Source organism: Colossoma macropomum, unplaced genomic scaffold, assembly GCF_904425465.1.
Source record: "Colossoma macropomum unplaced genomic scaffold, Colossoma_macropomum, whole genome shotgun sequence".
NCBI classification, from domain to species: Eukaryota; Metazoa; Chordata; class Actinopteri; order Characiformes; family Serrasalmidae; genus Colossoma; species Colossoma macropomum.
The window spans coordinates 13,205,791-13,223,044 of NW_023494797.1; the positions used below are offsets into that span (position 1 = coordinate 13,205,791).

At 38.3% G+C, this 17,254-nt stretch overlaps 1 protein-coding gene across 4 annotated transcripts; it reads left to right on the top strand.

Annotated features, from left to right (window-relative positions):
- Positions 1-563: 563 nt before the first annotated feature.
- Positions 564-16,647, top strand: si:ch211-210p4.6 (malignant fibrous histiocytoma-amplified sequence 1). Of its 4 annotated transcripts, XM_036584329.1 has the most exons (16): positions 565-1,066; positions 2,747-2,919; positions 3,309-3,392; positions 3,517-3,647; positions 3,875-4,157; positions 5,038-5,584; positions 5,721-5,864; positions 9,340-10,207; positions 10,301-10,598; positions 12,022-12,208; positions 12,303-12,487; positions 12,576-13,072; positions 15,163-15,311; positions 15,919-16,117; positions 16,334-16,402; positions 16,500-16,647. In XM_036584329.1, the coding sequence occupies exons 7-16, from the start codon at positions 5,849-5,851 to the stop codon at positions 16,522-16,524; spliced, it is 2,493 nt and encodes an 830-aa protein (XP_036440222.1). In that variant the 5' UTR covers positions 565-1,066; positions 2,747-2,919; positions 3,309-3,392; positions 3,517-3,647; positions 3,875-4,157; positions 5,038-5,584; positions 5,721-5,848; the 3' UTR covers positions 16,525-16,647. The 4 variants fall into 4 exon arrangements, with proteins under 4 accessions (XP_036440224.1, XP_036440222.1, XP_036440221.1 ...); XM_036584331.1 differs by having other exon boundaries at positions 564-1,066; positions 5,038-5,864; positions 16,503-16,647; XM_036584328.1 differs by having other exon boundaries at positions 5,038-5,864.
- Positions 16,648-17,254: the final 607 nt, after the last annotated feature.

Consider the following 17,254-nt stretch of genomic DNA (forward strand, 5'->3'; position numbering starts at 1 on the left):
ATTTTTTTCCCCTGCTATGCGGCTGATGCAGAAATAGGTTGGTTTTGTGTAATGCATGCTGGGGTTTTGGAGGGAAAAACTGATGGATGAAAGCACAATAAAGATAAAAAATTGTGAATTCTTTAAAAACAACAAGGCTGGGGGATGCAATGCTGCATTGCAGAATATTATGTGATTAACGTGATATATAATTCATTATACCGCGGCCCAGAAGGATAAGCGGTTTAGATGATGGATGGATTATATATTAAATGATTAATAATATATTAATAACATATTAAATGCTAGTTTTAGAGCAGAATCTCGCTTTAAGCTTTAAGTTACACCAGGTCAGAGCCATGTAGAGCCATGGCTATATGGCTCTGGAACAGCCCATCTGCTCAATTGCATCAGAAGTCTGTGAATCCTTGGATCTGCATTAACTCCCACCCAAATTTCTGTCAATATGTAGACTATAGTTATGCCATTGTGACATACATACACACACACATACACACATACATACATAATGTTTTGAATTTCATTGCTGGAATTTTCCTAGTTTAGGCTCCTCATGTAAAGCAGGCAGGTCACCCGTGTGAGTGACACATAAACTCCGCCCTCTAGGTGGCAGCAGAACGATAACCGGCGTTTAATCAATCTGCCATAAAAGCCAAGAAGAAGTTCTGTATGTTTATCAACCCTCGTTTTTTTCATTTGTTCTTCTACAGGTAATGTTACTGTGGTAATGTGTGCTATATTTTGTCATTGTAAGTCCTGCAGTCTCCTGAAGCTTCTCTGATTTGCCTTGCAAAAAGTATTACACAACAGCGAGGCTGAAGTCCGCTTCTTGTTCTAATTTCCGTTCCACCTTAAATGGTGCCGCAGGTACAGCAGTTACATTGTGGCGCCTGAGGCGTTATAGTGAGAACTGCTATGCCATTTAAGGTGGAACGGAAACTTCAGCTTTGTTAGGCAACACAGAATCAGTGCACAGTGAAGTTCTCGTTTACAACTGGACTAGTAGAGCTGTCACTGCCCCTGCCTTAACCCAGTTTACCCAGTTCATCCTGTCTACATGACCACCGTAAGTACGATAAACGTGGTGCTTTCTGTATTAGAGGGGTGGACGATATAGCACAAATATTATAACCACGATACTTCAAGACATTTTCACGATGCACGATATGAATCACCTCACGATGTTTTAGTTTTCTAAGATTTAATGAGTTGGAACAGACGAAACAGAACATATAGTGCCACATATAAAAATACTGTGATAATAATAATAATAATAATAATAATAATAATAATAATACATTTTCAACTGCAATGATTTTTATTCAGTGTTTTACAAACTGCACTGCACTAAATCCAGTTAAACAGCCTTATATGCTCACTTTGTAATGAAACATGCAGTTAATCAGCGTTCTTTAAGTACTGATGATATCCACGATATGCTCAGAAAAGTGTATTGTGACATAATTGATCACAATAATGATAAAATATTATTATATTTTTTGTCCATACTGTGCTCTATGTGTGTCTCTTTCTGGCTTGACTTTAATATAATATGCAACACTGTCATTGGCCTGCTGACATCTCTAGAATGTACAGCCTTACTAAAGAGATATGATGGTACAGATATAGGCCGACTGGAAATACCACCCTGAAGAACATTAACTGTAAAACTAAACCATATTTGTGCATGAGTTCAGCATTTACAGGACAATGGAGCGTGTTAGAAGAAATAAACTGGAAGAACGATCAATTTTGTGTTTATAGCACGGAAAACAATAAAAGTCTTTTAAAAAGGGGAATTTTGACATGCTGTTGGGGCAAGATCTGCGTGGAGTAAGAAGCCCCTTTCTCTTCTAAAAAATGATGCCTGTGATAAGTTGTGTTCAATTTAATAAGTTATAAAGACAAAGGACAGTAAAACAGAGAGTTTTCTCTATTAAATATAAACTAACTGTGACTCATCTCAAAAAATTGCTAAAAATTCTGCCTCTTTCTAACTAATGACCACAGTAGTTACCATCTAATTTTAATGCTAGCTAGCCAGTGAAACTTCAGTGAGCAACTTTATGTCGCTGAAATGATGAAAATCTAACAAAATCTGGGGCAGTATTAAGTGGTACATTCCCCCCATCTATGGGGAATTTTTACCCCAAAGAGGCAATTTTACATTTTCAAAGAAAAAAAAAAACAAATGTAACTCTCAAAACCAAATGTACTTCTCTCTCAAGAAATGTTTTAATCTAACGGCTGTTCATGTACAGTTTAATGTAAATGCATAGATCACTGCTATCTAAGTGGGGAATCTATCCCAGGAATACGGTCATCTATATCTAAATTAATCAGAATATTGACATTCACTAAACTGGTTGAGATCAGACTTGGCCCCATCATTTGACCAGGAGAGAAAATAAGAGAAACATCCCTGGTAGGGTCTCCTCCCCTAAGTTACCCTACTTAACGAAACTAAAATGATATCTATATTGCTGTATAATACTTATAAAAATGTATAATATTTTATACCTTATATAATATTCCTGTATTACTGGTTTACGGTAAACCTGTGGAAATCCCTGCTGTATTGCTATTAGATATGTTTGTCCATTTTTTTTAAAAAAGCAATATCACAGCATAAGATTTCAGTGGTCAGCACTCCCTCAGTGGCCCATATGGAGATTGTAGTGATTCAGAGAAATGCTCTGATTCATAACAGTCATAGGATGTATTTTTATTTTGTTGCTTTCCTCAGACTTGATGCTGTAGATGGAGGTTCCACTACTGAAGGGTCTGAGTCCAGACAGGGACGTGCCTGATGCTGTGAGATGCCTTATTTGCCTTAATAAATTCAGCGGTCAGCCAGTGGCCACTCCACAGCAGTGTGAGCACCTCTACTGCCTTAGTTGCATTACTGAATGGGCAAAGGTGAGTGGAATTTGCATGGCGTTATGCAAAGCACTGTACAGTCGTCTGCAGAAGTTTGTGCGCCCCTGGTCAAGTAATGTTTTATTGATTGATTTTTGATTGAAGTTCTCTACAGAGACCAAATGCACATTTTAAAGGACAATTACTGTTAATTTGCTGAATTTAACATATTGAGAAATGTGTCTTGTGCAAAACTTATGCCACCTTTTACGTTATTTTTTTCAATATGTAAAACTCAGCAAATAAATAGAAGTTGTGCAGTAAAAATTGTAGAAAAATTTTCTGTGAGCTTTCAAACTTGCATATGACTTTATGTTTTTATCAAACCTGTCCTAATGCATGTTTGTATTTGTGTGGACAAGGGTTTATCATCATTTTTTTCTTTTTAGACAACAAATTCCTGTCCTGTGGATCGACTAGAATTTAATATCCTTTACCAGAGGACCTGTGTAGGAGGCAGTATTCAAAAAATAGTAAGGCAGATTTTTTTTTAAAGAATTCTGTGATTTTTGACCTTCTTTCTCTTTTATGTAGAAAATATGCTTTAATCATGGTCAGAATATTTTAGCAATAACCCTGTACTATGTCTGTTTTAAGGTTAAAGTAGAGCCCCCTCAGAGACGAGCGTTAGACAATGATGAAGCTGCTGATGAACTGAGTGTATGTGAAGAGTGTGGCAGGAGTGACCGAAGGCACCTGATGCTGCTCTGCTCTGCCTGTGACTCGAGGTGAGACAAAAGCAATGCAGCATGAACTTAACACTTAGTACTTAATCGTAGTTTTGACTGGAAATTAAATATATAAAGGCTGCTTTCTGACTTTTGCACAGTACTGTATATTAGATTTGTTTTTAAAATTACAGTATTTCATTTGTGCCATAACGTCCACACCTGCTCAGAGTATTAAATGTGTTATTATTATATAGCCTCTGACCGGTGTGTTTTGATTTTGGCAGGTACCATATAGGCTGCCTTAGCCCACCTTTGAGCGCAGTGCCGTTTGAGGATTGGTTCTGCCAGGAATGTACTACTGAAAGCAGTCTGGCAAATGGTGGTCTGTCTAGAGAAGAGAGTGAGATAGATGAGGCTGAAATAATGGATCTGTTGGCTGAAGTTGCCCCAACATCCAGTCGCCTCAGACCGCCCACTATAAGACAGCCCACTGTCTGTGCTCGGAGAAGTGCGAGGGTCCGGCAGCAGAGCAGCAGAAGGCCCGCCAGTCTGTCTCAGCAAGTTCAGGTTACATTCTCTTCATTATAATATCCATATGATATGTTTAAATTAGCACTCAAAACTTTGGAATTGTGAGTGAAAAGTTTGGAATCAGTGTTTTTTAGTTGGTTGTAGGTAAATGTATAAAATGATTCGAGAGTGCTTGACCTGTGCAACTTGACATGATTCACACAATTAGTACTACACTACAAAGCTGTGGAAAGAAAGAATGTTAAATGTATCCATGATGATGAACAGAGCTGTGGAAGATTCAAGAATGACTCAGAAAGCTGTATAACATTGGCACATACATGATGAAATGATAAATTGTTAAAACTTTCATTGAGATTAAGTTATAATAATGTTCGCATCCATAATTTATCATATTTCAAAAGAGAAGGCAGAAAACTTCACAGAAGAATCATTTATGTAGATAATCATAGTGTATTGTTTGTCTTTTTATTAATTTGTTGTCCACAAAATTTTGAAATAGTGAATAAAACACCAAAAAATACATTTGGCAACTCATTTGTGTTATTTAATCAACACTGTAGAAGTTATTATCACATATAAAATAGCTAAAATTGTAAATATGGCTAGTGATTCCAAACACCAGCTGCCTTTTACACTGTGTGTAAAACATTACATGATGAACATGTTTTTCCTTCTTCTAAAAAGTTACTCTTTCCAACATCCAACATCTCATTTACAAAAATGGTTCTCTAAAGAACCGTCCACTGAAACTTTTTTGGGTAACTAAAAGTGGTTCTTTTGTAGCATTATGCGAAGAACCCCTCTGACACCTATATTAAGGGTATAGGTGTTTTGGCTGTATATGTATGTGATGACGTGATAAATTGTTAACAATTTCACTGTTTATTAATATCTTTATTGCTTTGTTTTACAGCATGTGCCCAGATACCTTTTAAAACTGACCTGTCCCGCTGATGGAGAAGATGCCAGGACAGACAACCTTATATTAAAGACTGAAAAATCAGACAAGCCAGTCACTTATAAGAGGAAAAGAAGACACAACACAGATAGATAAAGACATTCCTTTTTCATTTTCCATGTCCTGTCTGAAAACATGTCAGGGTTTGTAATGTGTCCAAATTTTAATGGATTGTTTGGCCAAGATGTTTCATGCAGCTGCTCATAATGGCCACATGATGGCAGCATTTAACTTGCATAAAGCCATTAACAGTGGTGGGTCATGTGACAGAAACCGAAACAGATTCTGTGAAGATTTGCAGAAAAATAAAAGTGAAACGAAATAAAGTACAAATGAAAACAAATGCTTTACATAAGCTGTGTGCTGGCAGCATTTCTTCATATCTGTTATGGCTACAATTCTTCTTATCTTGTTTAAAGGATTAGTATAAGTTAGGGGTCATGTGCCAGAAACTGGAAAACATTCTATGATGACTCAAAAAAGAAGAGGGTAAAGAAATAAGGTCAGAAATAATAATAATAGAAATAAGATACTAAATATTATAAGATTATATGCAAATTATATGATAATATTAAATTCAAAGTGAATAATACTAATCAAGAGAGAGCAAATATTGAAACTGGTGAAATACATTATAGGGTTAAGAGATTCTGCCATTGGTGCATACTCTCAGCGGCCCCTCCCCCTGAGAAATAAGGAGGAAGTGACTGATATTAAGAAGAAAGGGAAGAGTTACCGAAAGCCTCCATACCGGCTACTCATCAGTATGCTCACTTCAAATGGTAAGTACCTTTTGCATATCTTTAAGTGTACGATTTTATAGAATTCCTGGAGATTTTGCTTATTCAGAGGCAAAATACCTGGGATTTACCATCTTTTGTCATCTACAGTCCATCCTCATTCAGTAGGATGGAAAGAAGCTTTAGGGCTTTTCTGTATGTGAAACTCCAGTGATTTTAATGTGGATGTTTTGTTTTGGCAGCCGTGCTTGTTGTATGTATTTTAGTCATCACATAAATTCAATCAGTTGGTTAGTGACACAGACAGGTGACGAATTAAAGGCAAAACCCACATGAAGTATCCTGTTATGGTGTCCCATCATGAGCAACCAGACAGCTTCAAACTCCTTGGTATAGATTCTGCAGATTTCTGGAACTGTACTAGAGTGATAGAACACCATTCTTACAAAAGACAGACTAGACTAGAATAGAATAAACTTCATTGTCCATTTCTGGAAATTGGGTTTGGTTTCTCCAGATTGCAGAAAATAAGAATAATAAACAGATAAATAACAGAAAATTATACAAACAAATACAAAACATGACACACAAAAACACACCTAAGAACACATACCAGCTTCAGATACACCAGCTATCAGAATAAATACAGTGCAGCTAAAATTAGCTACGTTTTCATCAAATCAAGAAGTGACTAAAGAGTTCATTAGAGAAATTCCATAGGGGATAAATGAATGCTTAAAAAATATAGGTACGCTATAATGCTTTTGAAAAAGGAGCAAATTGAATTTGTCAAACAGAGGACGAGTCAGATTCCTCACAATTTGCTGGGCTTTCTTCCTACTACTAGACAAATATATCTCACGTAACTGTTTTTGTGGTTTACACATGATTTCCCAGCCATATTCACAAAGGCTCAACAGCTTGGTCTTATCCTTAGCCCCAAGGATACCATACCAAGTATGTATACTATATGTCCAAACACTGTCAACCAGACTCCTGTAGACCAGCTCTAAAATATCTCTCCTCACAAAGCTCACAAAGAAACTGTTAAGTTTCCTCAACAGATTCATGCATTGCATGGCCTTTTAAAGATATGATCAGAGTTGGCTGTAAACATCAATCTACTGTCAAATAGCATGCACAAATATGTAAAATTCTGCACCATTTTAACTGCCTGATTATCAATCTTCACCTTATTTGTGCAAATTGGGACATTAGTAATGCTGATTACCATCTCTTTAGTTTTAGTGTCATTTATAATAAGAGCACTATCTGAACACACACACACACACACACACATTATCTAAACCGCTTATCCTTCTGGCTCACGACAGCGCTCATTGGGCGGAAGGCAAGAAACACCCTGGACAGGTCACCAGTCCATCACAGGACTATCTAAACACCAACTGATTCATTTATCAATCTGATTAAAGTACGCAGCCTCCTTACAAGTATCCCATTCTTGAAATAAACCAACCAGGGCCGTGTCATCCACATACTTACAAAGGCAAAAGGAGAAGTCATGAATTTGCATCTCACTACAAAAGATGGTGAACAGGACTGTTGATAGGACACACCCCTGAGGTGCCCCTGTACTTAAAAGAAGTTGCTTGGACATAACACCATTCAGTTAAGTTAAGTGACACTTATTAGTCCCACAACAGGGAAATTTCACCTCCACATTTAACCCATCCATGCAGTGAAACACCACATACAAATAGTGAACACACACTAGGCAGCATTGAGCACATTTGCCTGGAGCAGTAGGCAGCCCTATCTGCAGTTAGGTGCCTTGCTCAAGGGCACTTCAGTCACGTACTGTTGGCTCAGGGGATCGAACCGGCGACCTTCCGGTCACAAGGCTGGTTCCCTAACCTCCAGCCCATGACTACCATTTACAGACACTCTTGAGGCCAAAATGAAAGAAAATCCTTAATCCATAAAATAAGCCATCCATTCACATTCTTGCCTTCTGCAGAGTGAATTAACTACAGTAAATCATCAGTGCTCTGTCCATGCCTGTAGGCAAACTGAAAAGAATCTGGGTGCTTACCAGTGGCCTATGACGTCCTTTTCCATGCATTTACTCAAAATGCTGATCATTTGGAAGTAAGGCTCCAGACTTTTTTGGTATAGGAATAATCGTGGACGATTTCCATAAATGTGGCACAACACGTTCTTAAAACAGTTTAGTAAACACAAATGTAAGTTGAGGGGCACAACTCTTGATCACCCATCCTGATTAATTGATAATACCACAATTGATGTTTTGATGATAGTGGTGGAGATTACTGTCTAACACTGGTCCAAAATAAGTGTTCAGTTGGGTTGAGATTTGGTGACTGCGAAAACTAAAACATATGATTTACATCATTTTCATACTTATCAAACCATTCAGTGACCTGTGCATTTGGGCATTGTCGTCCAGAAAGAGAATGCTCTCATCAGGATAAAGATGCCCCATCATAATCAGTCAGAATAGCTTTGTATTGATTTGTTCCCTCTAAGGAGGCAAGAGGACCCAAACCATGGCAGCAAACTGCCTCCCACAGCAGAAGAGAACCACTGGGCTCGCTCAGTGTAGGGGTCAAGCATTCAGGCCTGTATTGCTCTCTTGGTGTACGCCACACATGCTCTTGCCCACTTGTGGAGAATTTAGTGACTCGTCTGACCATATCACTGTTCTCATCTCTGTAGAGCAGTGTCTGTGGTCTTTACACCACTGAACTCTCAAATATGCATTTGTCTTTGTAATGGTGGCTTTACGCACTGCTGCTCTACTAAAATATCCCCCTCTGTGTAGTTGTGGACGGTCTGTTCATGTTGACTGTCTGACCACGTCTTGCACTGACATTCTCAGTCACCTGACGAACAGTTACTCTTACATATTGTCCTAATGTATGAGCATCACAATCACTGAATGTCCACTTTCTACCAGGTCTTTCTCACAGATCTGAATGCAGATGTCACTCTAGCTCAGGGGTCGGCAGCACAAGTGTTAAGAAGAGACATTTTGTTCTTTCAACAAAAATCTAACCACTTTGGGAGCCACAACATTTTATATCCGTTTTACAATCTTGGCTGTAAATGTGTCTCAGTATGTGCTAATGTGCTAGTATAGGCTAAAAATATATATATATAATACTAACAAAAACGCAGACTTTGCTCTGCTTTAAGGTTTAGCACAAACATTATCTGCTTTTCTCACATCTACAGCTAGAAACAAAACTACAATAGTTTCTTGTAAAATGTCTGTCAACATTCAAGTTTTACGAGGCTGAAGTCGCTTCTCATTCGCCAGCTTTCTTTATATTTTTTAACCTATACTAGTACATTAGCACATACTGAGACATGTTTACAGCCAAGATGGTAAAATGGACATAAACTATTGTGGCTCCCAAAGTGGTTTGATTTTGTTAAAAAAACAAAATGGCTCTTCCTAACATCAGGGTTGTGGACCCCTGCCCTAGGAAATCAAAGATAACCTGATGTTTTCTCTGTTAATATGTAACCTCAGGCTATCATCGTGGAAAAAAAGAGGAAGATTTTGCAGGGCAGAAACTCAGATCTCTTCCTCCAGCTCTGCTCACGAAAGGTCAGGATGCTGTCAAGGTTGACCTGCAGAGGAACAGGCTCAGACAGGTTACTGGCATCTCTCGCTTGTCAAACCTGACAGAGCTCAATCTGTCCAGGAATGAGCTCATCGAGTTTCCTCTGGAGATCAGGCAGCTACGACGCTTGGCGAAACTGTACATGAATCAGAACAACATCAAGAACATACCTGAAGATATATTCCCTTCGCTGGAGAAGCTCCAGTTCCTTAAGATGAGCACAAACCGGCTTCTCAGGCTACCATCAGACATGAACAAATGTCAGAGCCTCACATACCTGAACCTGTCCAACAACAGCCTGAAGGATCTGCAGCCTCTGGTGGGTCTACTTCGACTAAAAGAGCTCTATGTGGAGAAGAACCAGTTGGCAGAGCTCCCGCGTGCCCTTTGTCAGTCCCAGGCTTTGGCTGTATTCAAGGCCAACGGCAACCCGCTCAGAATGCCTCCTGAGGATATCTGTGCGGGGGGTTTGAAGGACATTCAAAACTATTTTGTTATGTTAGAAGACAGTTCCTGCAGTGTCTGCACCATTAAAACAATGTTCCTGGGATCCTCCATGGCAGGCAAGTCCACTCTGTGTCGCAGTCTGATGCGTGGTTATCCTGTGGAAGTGGCCGAAGCTGACCGTACTATAGGTATAGAAATCCGTGAAGTTGATCGGGATGGAGTCCGATTCCTCTTTTGGGACTTTGCAGGGCAAGAAGTGTACTACATCACCCATCACGTCTTCATAACACCTCAGGCTTTTGTTATCCTTGCTATTGATCTTTCCAGGTATTTAAACAGTTGATGCTATGCAAAGTTTTTGATGATGGATATCTCCACTTCTATGTGAATTATCATTAACAACTAGTTTTAATTATACAGCTACGACACTGAGGATCCCAAGTCTTTCAGTGAGAAAGTGGGCTTCTGGATCAACAACATCCAGCTCAAGGTTCCAAACTCAGTGGTCCTGTTAGTGGGCACTCACACTGACCAGTGCAAGGATGCAATGGAGGTGTTAGGAAAGAAGAACGACATTGAGGAGAAAGTGAAGCAGATGCTGTCAGAACGAAAAGAGAGCTTAGAGCAGCAAAGAAAGAACCTTGAGGAATTAGATGACCTCTCACTGTTTTCTGAACAAATGAGTGACATTGAGCGACTCACAGAGTACAAACTGAAGGTGAGTGTTCCCGGGCAGTCATGAAGGTTGGGGAAATTAATAGGTATGGTGATTCCCTCTTAAAAATGCTCATAAAAATGACCTCACTAATGGTCACATTTTTATGTATATGAAATAAGAGGCCCAAAACTGTAGTAAATAGCCAGTTCAGCAAATATCTAACTGGCTAACAGGCTAATCCAGTAATATGTAGAGTTCTCTGCACCTTTTGAACTGTTAAGATTAAACCTGATGGTTTTGCTTTCTAACGGGAATTGGATTAATGGTTACCCTAAGAGACCACTAGTTTCCTGTAGGACACCTTTAGATCCCATTAAGAAACATTCAAATACATCTGGAATCAGTCCCCTGATTAACCATTAGAATCCATTACACTGTAATATCTACCTGTCAAGAAAACAGAAAACACCATTAATGACTACTGGACACCACCAGGAGCCAACAGAAACTTTTAATCGTGTCCATGATTTTTTTCAGCAAGGTTAAGCTTTACATTTAAGTATTTACTGAAGGATTAACTGTAAAACTGTGACATCCAAAGAAAAAATGTTACCTGAAGGTCTACTAAAATCTTGAAATGCCTGCATTTAGGCTAGAATAGCAAATCAGGAGTAAGTCAAGGTAAAGCAGTGTTATGCAATTGCAATGCAATTGCAAACCTCATAACTAACAAAAGGAAGCAAATAGTGTAATGATGTTATTTGGATATAAAAGACTCCTTATAAAGTAGACGGTTCTGACTTAAACACTGCCATAAACAGTTGAATGTAAAAGTTTGGGCAACCCTGGTGAAATTACGTTTTGTAGATTTTTTTTTTTTTTAAGTGAAAATAATTTAACACATCCTTTACAGAGACACACTCCTGCACATTTCAGTGCTCAATCAGCTGTATTTCAATTTAAGTACTGTTTTATTTATGTATTTATTTTGCTAAATTTAATGTTAAATGTGGCTTGTGCAAATGTTTTATATTTTATATTTAATAAAATTCTATATTTTACGCAAATAAGTAGACATTTAAACTTATTTTCACTGCATTTTGACCTGGGGTGTTCAAATGTTGCATATGACTGTATACATGTGTTTACTATTATATGACAAAACTTTAAAAAGCTTTAAAATGACTGAACTATCCCCTGTTTTATTTTATGTTTTGACATCTGTTTTAGTGTTATTTATGTATGCAGATATAAAGGTGTTAAATAGAGATGGCAAGGGCATGGTGAAACAGGTACTTAACAGGTGCACAAAGTGCAGTACATACAAATTTAGCTAAGCTAGAACTTGTTAATGAGAAACAAAGGGGAAAACCTGAATTAAAACCAAGGTGTCAGGTGCCCAGAGATTCCCAACTCGTAACCTGCACTATTGCGAGTTTTGCATTAGCCCTGTCTGATAAACATGTTCCTTCTTTATATTCAGGTCCTTGATCTTATACCCCTTGACTGCACTAAGTATGAGGACATTGCGTGGTTGCAAGGCCACATCAAGGATTTGATTTCAGATAAAGACACATTTCCTTTCATGGAGCAGACACTGCCTCAGTGCTACCAGGAAGTAGAAACTGCTATTCAAGGCCTTTTAGATGATGATGTCATTCCTCAACATGGTAAGTCCCTTTCCCTAGTTAAATGTACTTTAATTTAATAACTGAAAACTGGAACGCCACCATTTCATTTCTAAAATCATGTTCCTTTTAATAGGAATAGTGACTCAAGAGGACCTCCTATATTACCTAAATGACAGGCACAAGGAATTGGACCACGATAAGATGAGGTTTATTCTTCAGTATCTGCACAGAATTGGGATCATTATGTGGTACATGGAAATCGTAGACTTGAAGGACATGGTGTTCGTGAAACCATCCTTCCTCATCTCATTGTTCAAGGTTTGTTAGAAAAAGCTTTAAACATCTGACACTTTTCAGATACATGCAGATCCTTTTCCAAGACTATTCATGTTTCATTCTGCTGCAGGCCATTGTAAGACATGACATGGTCAGCGCGCTGGGAGCCATTTCCAATACAGTTCTGAAGTCGGAGAATGCACTGCAGCTGCACAGGAACAGGTGGATTCGTGACTTTGAGGAGAGGGCAACTCTGAGCAATGTGGCCATACAGATCCTGGTACGTGAAGAACTTAAGAAATCAGGCATTGATGACATGGACCTGATTGAGGACATAGTTGGGACCAAGAAGAAGTCTGGGAACCTTCTCACTCTGCTACAGCACTTTGAGGTTTGCCTGCCGACCAAACCAAGTTTTAAACTAAACGCTACAGCCCAGGAGTTTTGTCCGAACAAAAAATGGGCGCCATCAAATCCCTCTGTGTATGAACCAGATAAAGCCTGCCTGTTCCCCAGCTTCCTGACCAGCAATAAGCAGGTCAGAGAGATGTGGGGAGAGGACAATATGGAAGACATCAATGTTCAAGTTTACTTCCTACCTGAGATACCTCATGGCTTCTTCCACAGGTAACAATTTCAGTCGTATTACTTACTGGACTAAATCTTATACCTGCTGACTAATGACTTAAAGTGTGAAGATGTTATGAATTCACAAAACTGTGATGATGTGCATCATGGAGAATGGACAAATTATTCATTTAATACAATAGCATTGTTTCAATAGTTTGCAAACAATTAGCACCAATCAGCAACTCACTCCAGCGTTCCTGCCTCCCAGCTCTAGTGTCATTACTAAGTTGTGCACCTGCTTGATTATAGTCATCACTTTTCTTTATTCAAGTTTGGCTCAAAATTTCATAAGAATATTGAATAATGTACTCGGAAACGTGAAATGAAACATGGACCAAGTGTATCGTCCTTTTTAGTATAGAATACCACTCCTTCTTGGTATATTATGTAGTCTCGTGGGGTCTTATGTAGAAAATGTCTGGAGACAACCATGAAAAATGAGTGAAAATGGATGAAGCAAGACTTAGGCTGCATCCCATTTCTTATTTTTACCCCTACCCCTTGTTTTCGAGTGTCACCTTCCCCCTTGGAACTAAGTTAAATTTGTAGTGGTTGAAATCTCCCCCTATGAAATGGGACCCTCAAATAAAAAAGAACATCACTTCATTAACAGGCTACTAGCGCTGCTCTGTAGGCGACCCTGCCAGTCTGTAGTGATAGCAGAGGAGTGTAATGTTCAGCAACCTCACTGCTGGTCTTTAGTTACATTTAGAGAATCATATGCCTTCAAAGAGGGGCTATAAGACAATTATTTATTATCACCCACCCCTAATTCTTCAGTGATATGAAGCTGAAGTCTGTAATTCGCAGCTTCTCATTCAAATTTTCCTGTTCCACCTTAAATGGTGCAGCAGTTCTGAGGCTTGAGGTGCCAGAATGTAACTGCTGCGTCTTTTAAGGTGGAACGGGAAATTTAGCTAGTTAACTACTGAGACATCAGCATACTACTAGTAATTTCTTATGCTTGTTATGAAGAAAAGGACCATAATACATTGAAACAACGTTAAACTAAGATAATACAATGGTTATTGTAAATTTTTAATGGAGAAAATTCTCTCGTTTGTGGGTTTCTTTGGTCACTTGTGCAGCCATCTTGTCATCTTGCTTTTTTTCCTCCTAACACTCTGTTTGGAGTGCGCCTCTGTTTGGAGGGCTGTGTAGCCCTAACTCTTTGCCCTACCCCTCCATCTCAACAAAAATCAGGGCAAAGTGGTAGGGGCGAGGGGTGGAATGAGATTGGGCCTTAGACAAGGACTGTACCACTTTTTGTCCCTTTTGCTTGAATAGGCATGCACAATGTTGGTCTACCTCTTATCTAACGTGACTGAAAAGTCCCCCCAAAAACCTCCAGTTAAGCTTGTAGAAATGTGTCGCATATTCAAAGAACACATCATGTATGGTAAAATAAACATTACCTCTGGCAAAGAAAAAACAGTTGCAGTACACCAGACTATACTTATCTTTAGAAGATAGACACCTGAGTTACTGTCTTTAAACAAAGTATTGAAGGTGTTTTATGGAATCGATTTTTGATTTTTGGCAAAACTAAGCTGAAAAGTGTTCCTGAAACATTCAGTTTGAAGAATGGACGTGAACTAACTGTAGCGTTTTGCTAGCTAGCTTGTTTCACTTGTGTTATCTTGTGTATTCTGTTAAAAGAGCACAAGTTAGAGGAATTTGGGGTTGGGTTTTAAAAAGGGCATGCTATTGTTAGCTGTGGATTGTTAGTGCCAGAAGTATGACAGGTTGTCCCCAGATATGCATTCTTGGCCCCATTAGACTATGTAGAACTGGGCTTAATCTGTGTCTGGACAATCGATCTACTTTTGTTTATTGTTAGGCTATATGCTTTTGACAGCGTATGCCATGGTCCTTTTAGTAGGCAAGCAGCACTTATTCTGTTCTTTCAAATGCTAATATTCAGTCAGAAGACCTTTAGCATCTGCATGCTTGTTCATAACAGCCAACAAACCCCTATTGATACCAGAGATATATTCACCAGTTCACAACTGACAACTGAGTGAAATACCCCATGTGTTTAGGTGATGTGTAAACCCACCCTTTGTGCTATTATTTATTTTTAACAGGCTTGTCATAAAGATATGCTCCATTTTCTCCCCCTACTGGATTGGGAAAGATCAATGTCTGTTCTCCTGCGGCAACAGGCGGGTTCTGCTCAGAGAGCATGTTAACGATGGGGATCAGTTTATTGAGATGCGAGGCAAGGACAGTGATGGTAAGACGACATGATCTTGCAAAATGACTGTTTATTTGCTGAATTTAACATAACGAGGAAAAAATTAAAAAATAAAATAACAAAATGTGGACTGTGCAAAAGTTATGGCACATTTTACGTTTTTTGTTTGTAAAATTAAGATTTTCAATTTGCTGAAAAAGGTCATATATAACTGTGTTAACCTTAGAAAATTAATAAAACATTGTCCAGGTTCAAACTTTTTGCACATGACTGTATATTGGTAACGGTCAGTGCATCATAAAATCTCAAATATCACCACGATTTGATTGAATGATTGTTTTAGTATGATTCAGATTACACTGAACACACACACACACACACTCACACACACTCACACACATATACATATATATATATATATATGCACACAGTAGTCAAATGTGGCTTGTGGTGCATACATGGCTGTTTTCACTTTTAAAAATACTGAAAAAGTGTGAAAAAGTGACAAGTTTTGGCGGATACTTTTACTCATTGTATACAATCTTAATCTATTATACTTTGCATTCTTTCATTCCAAAATCGATGCAGTTTAATCACCACCTTTAGATCAACGCATCTGCATTTTTATTTCTGGTGTCTACTTTAGTGCAAAACTCTTTGGACATTCAGAAGGTGTGGGACATAATAAAGGTGATAATGATGCGTCTGGCTCAGCTCACTCAGCAGTGGAGAGGACTGTGTCAGTTTGTGCACAGCCCATGTAAAGAACGTGGATGTTCAGAGTACTTTGAGTGGGGGGACTGGCAAGACTGGCTCGATTCTTCAGGATCTGAAAAATTTAACATGTAAGTTATGCTTCAGTACAGTAACTTGTCGATTACTTGATAATAAACAATGCTGAACCGGAATGCGGGGTTTGAATGTACTGTATATCATTTTGTTTCTCTTTTATTACATTTTTAGTGCACCAGCATAACCAACTTCATATTCTCTTATGTGTGAACATATTTGAAGGTATCCTTCTTGAGTTGATGAGATTGAAGTCTGTTTTGTTTTAACAGGGTTTCAGAAGCAAAGCTGACTTGTCGAAAAGGACACACACGCAGGACTGAACTGCTGTTTCCAGTGAGGTATAATAATAATAATAATAATAATAATAATAATATAATAATAAAATATAGATTTTTACAAAAACTTGATTCATTTCTACCTTTTTTCTTCCTCCAGCAGCTCTGTGGGTGTGAAAGACTGAATTCACATCTGCTTCCAAGCAAGCCACACATGCTGCACTGTTGAAGAAGCACTTTTATAGATAGTAGTTAATTCATTTACTGTTATGTACACATTTACTGTTAAGACACAGAGCGAAACTACTATGAAATAGACTGTTGTAGGCAAATCTGTTGTGATTTTATCCATATAGTTTAATTCATCAAGTAGAAAAATGTGATCTGTTTAGGTGTTCTTTGGTTTGAGATTAGAACTTGAAAACTGAATGTCACTACAGCATTTAACAAGAAAATATCTCCACCATCACTAGAGGGCACTCTTTGCTAAGGCAGTGCAACCATAAAGAAAGAGAGGAGTCTTACTGAAGTGTTCCTTTGGTGTTAATGTTTCTACCTATATTTGTTCACTAAACACACACACACACACACACACACACACACACACACACACTTTAAAAAAAGATGGTTCTTCAAGGGTTCTTTAATAAAGAAAATGGTTGTATATGGAACCATGAACACTCAAAGAACCCTTTGCATGATTAAAGGGTTGTAACAAGCTTGATACTGTAACAACAGCAGAACCCTTTTCAAAAAGGTTCTATATAGAACCCCTCTACAGCGTTCTCATATGGAGAACCCTCATATCACACTCTATCATGCAAAGTCTGAGTGTTCATGGTTCTATAGACCTTATATTTATATATATATATATATAGAGAGAGAGAGAGAGAGAGAGAGAGAGACATAATACAT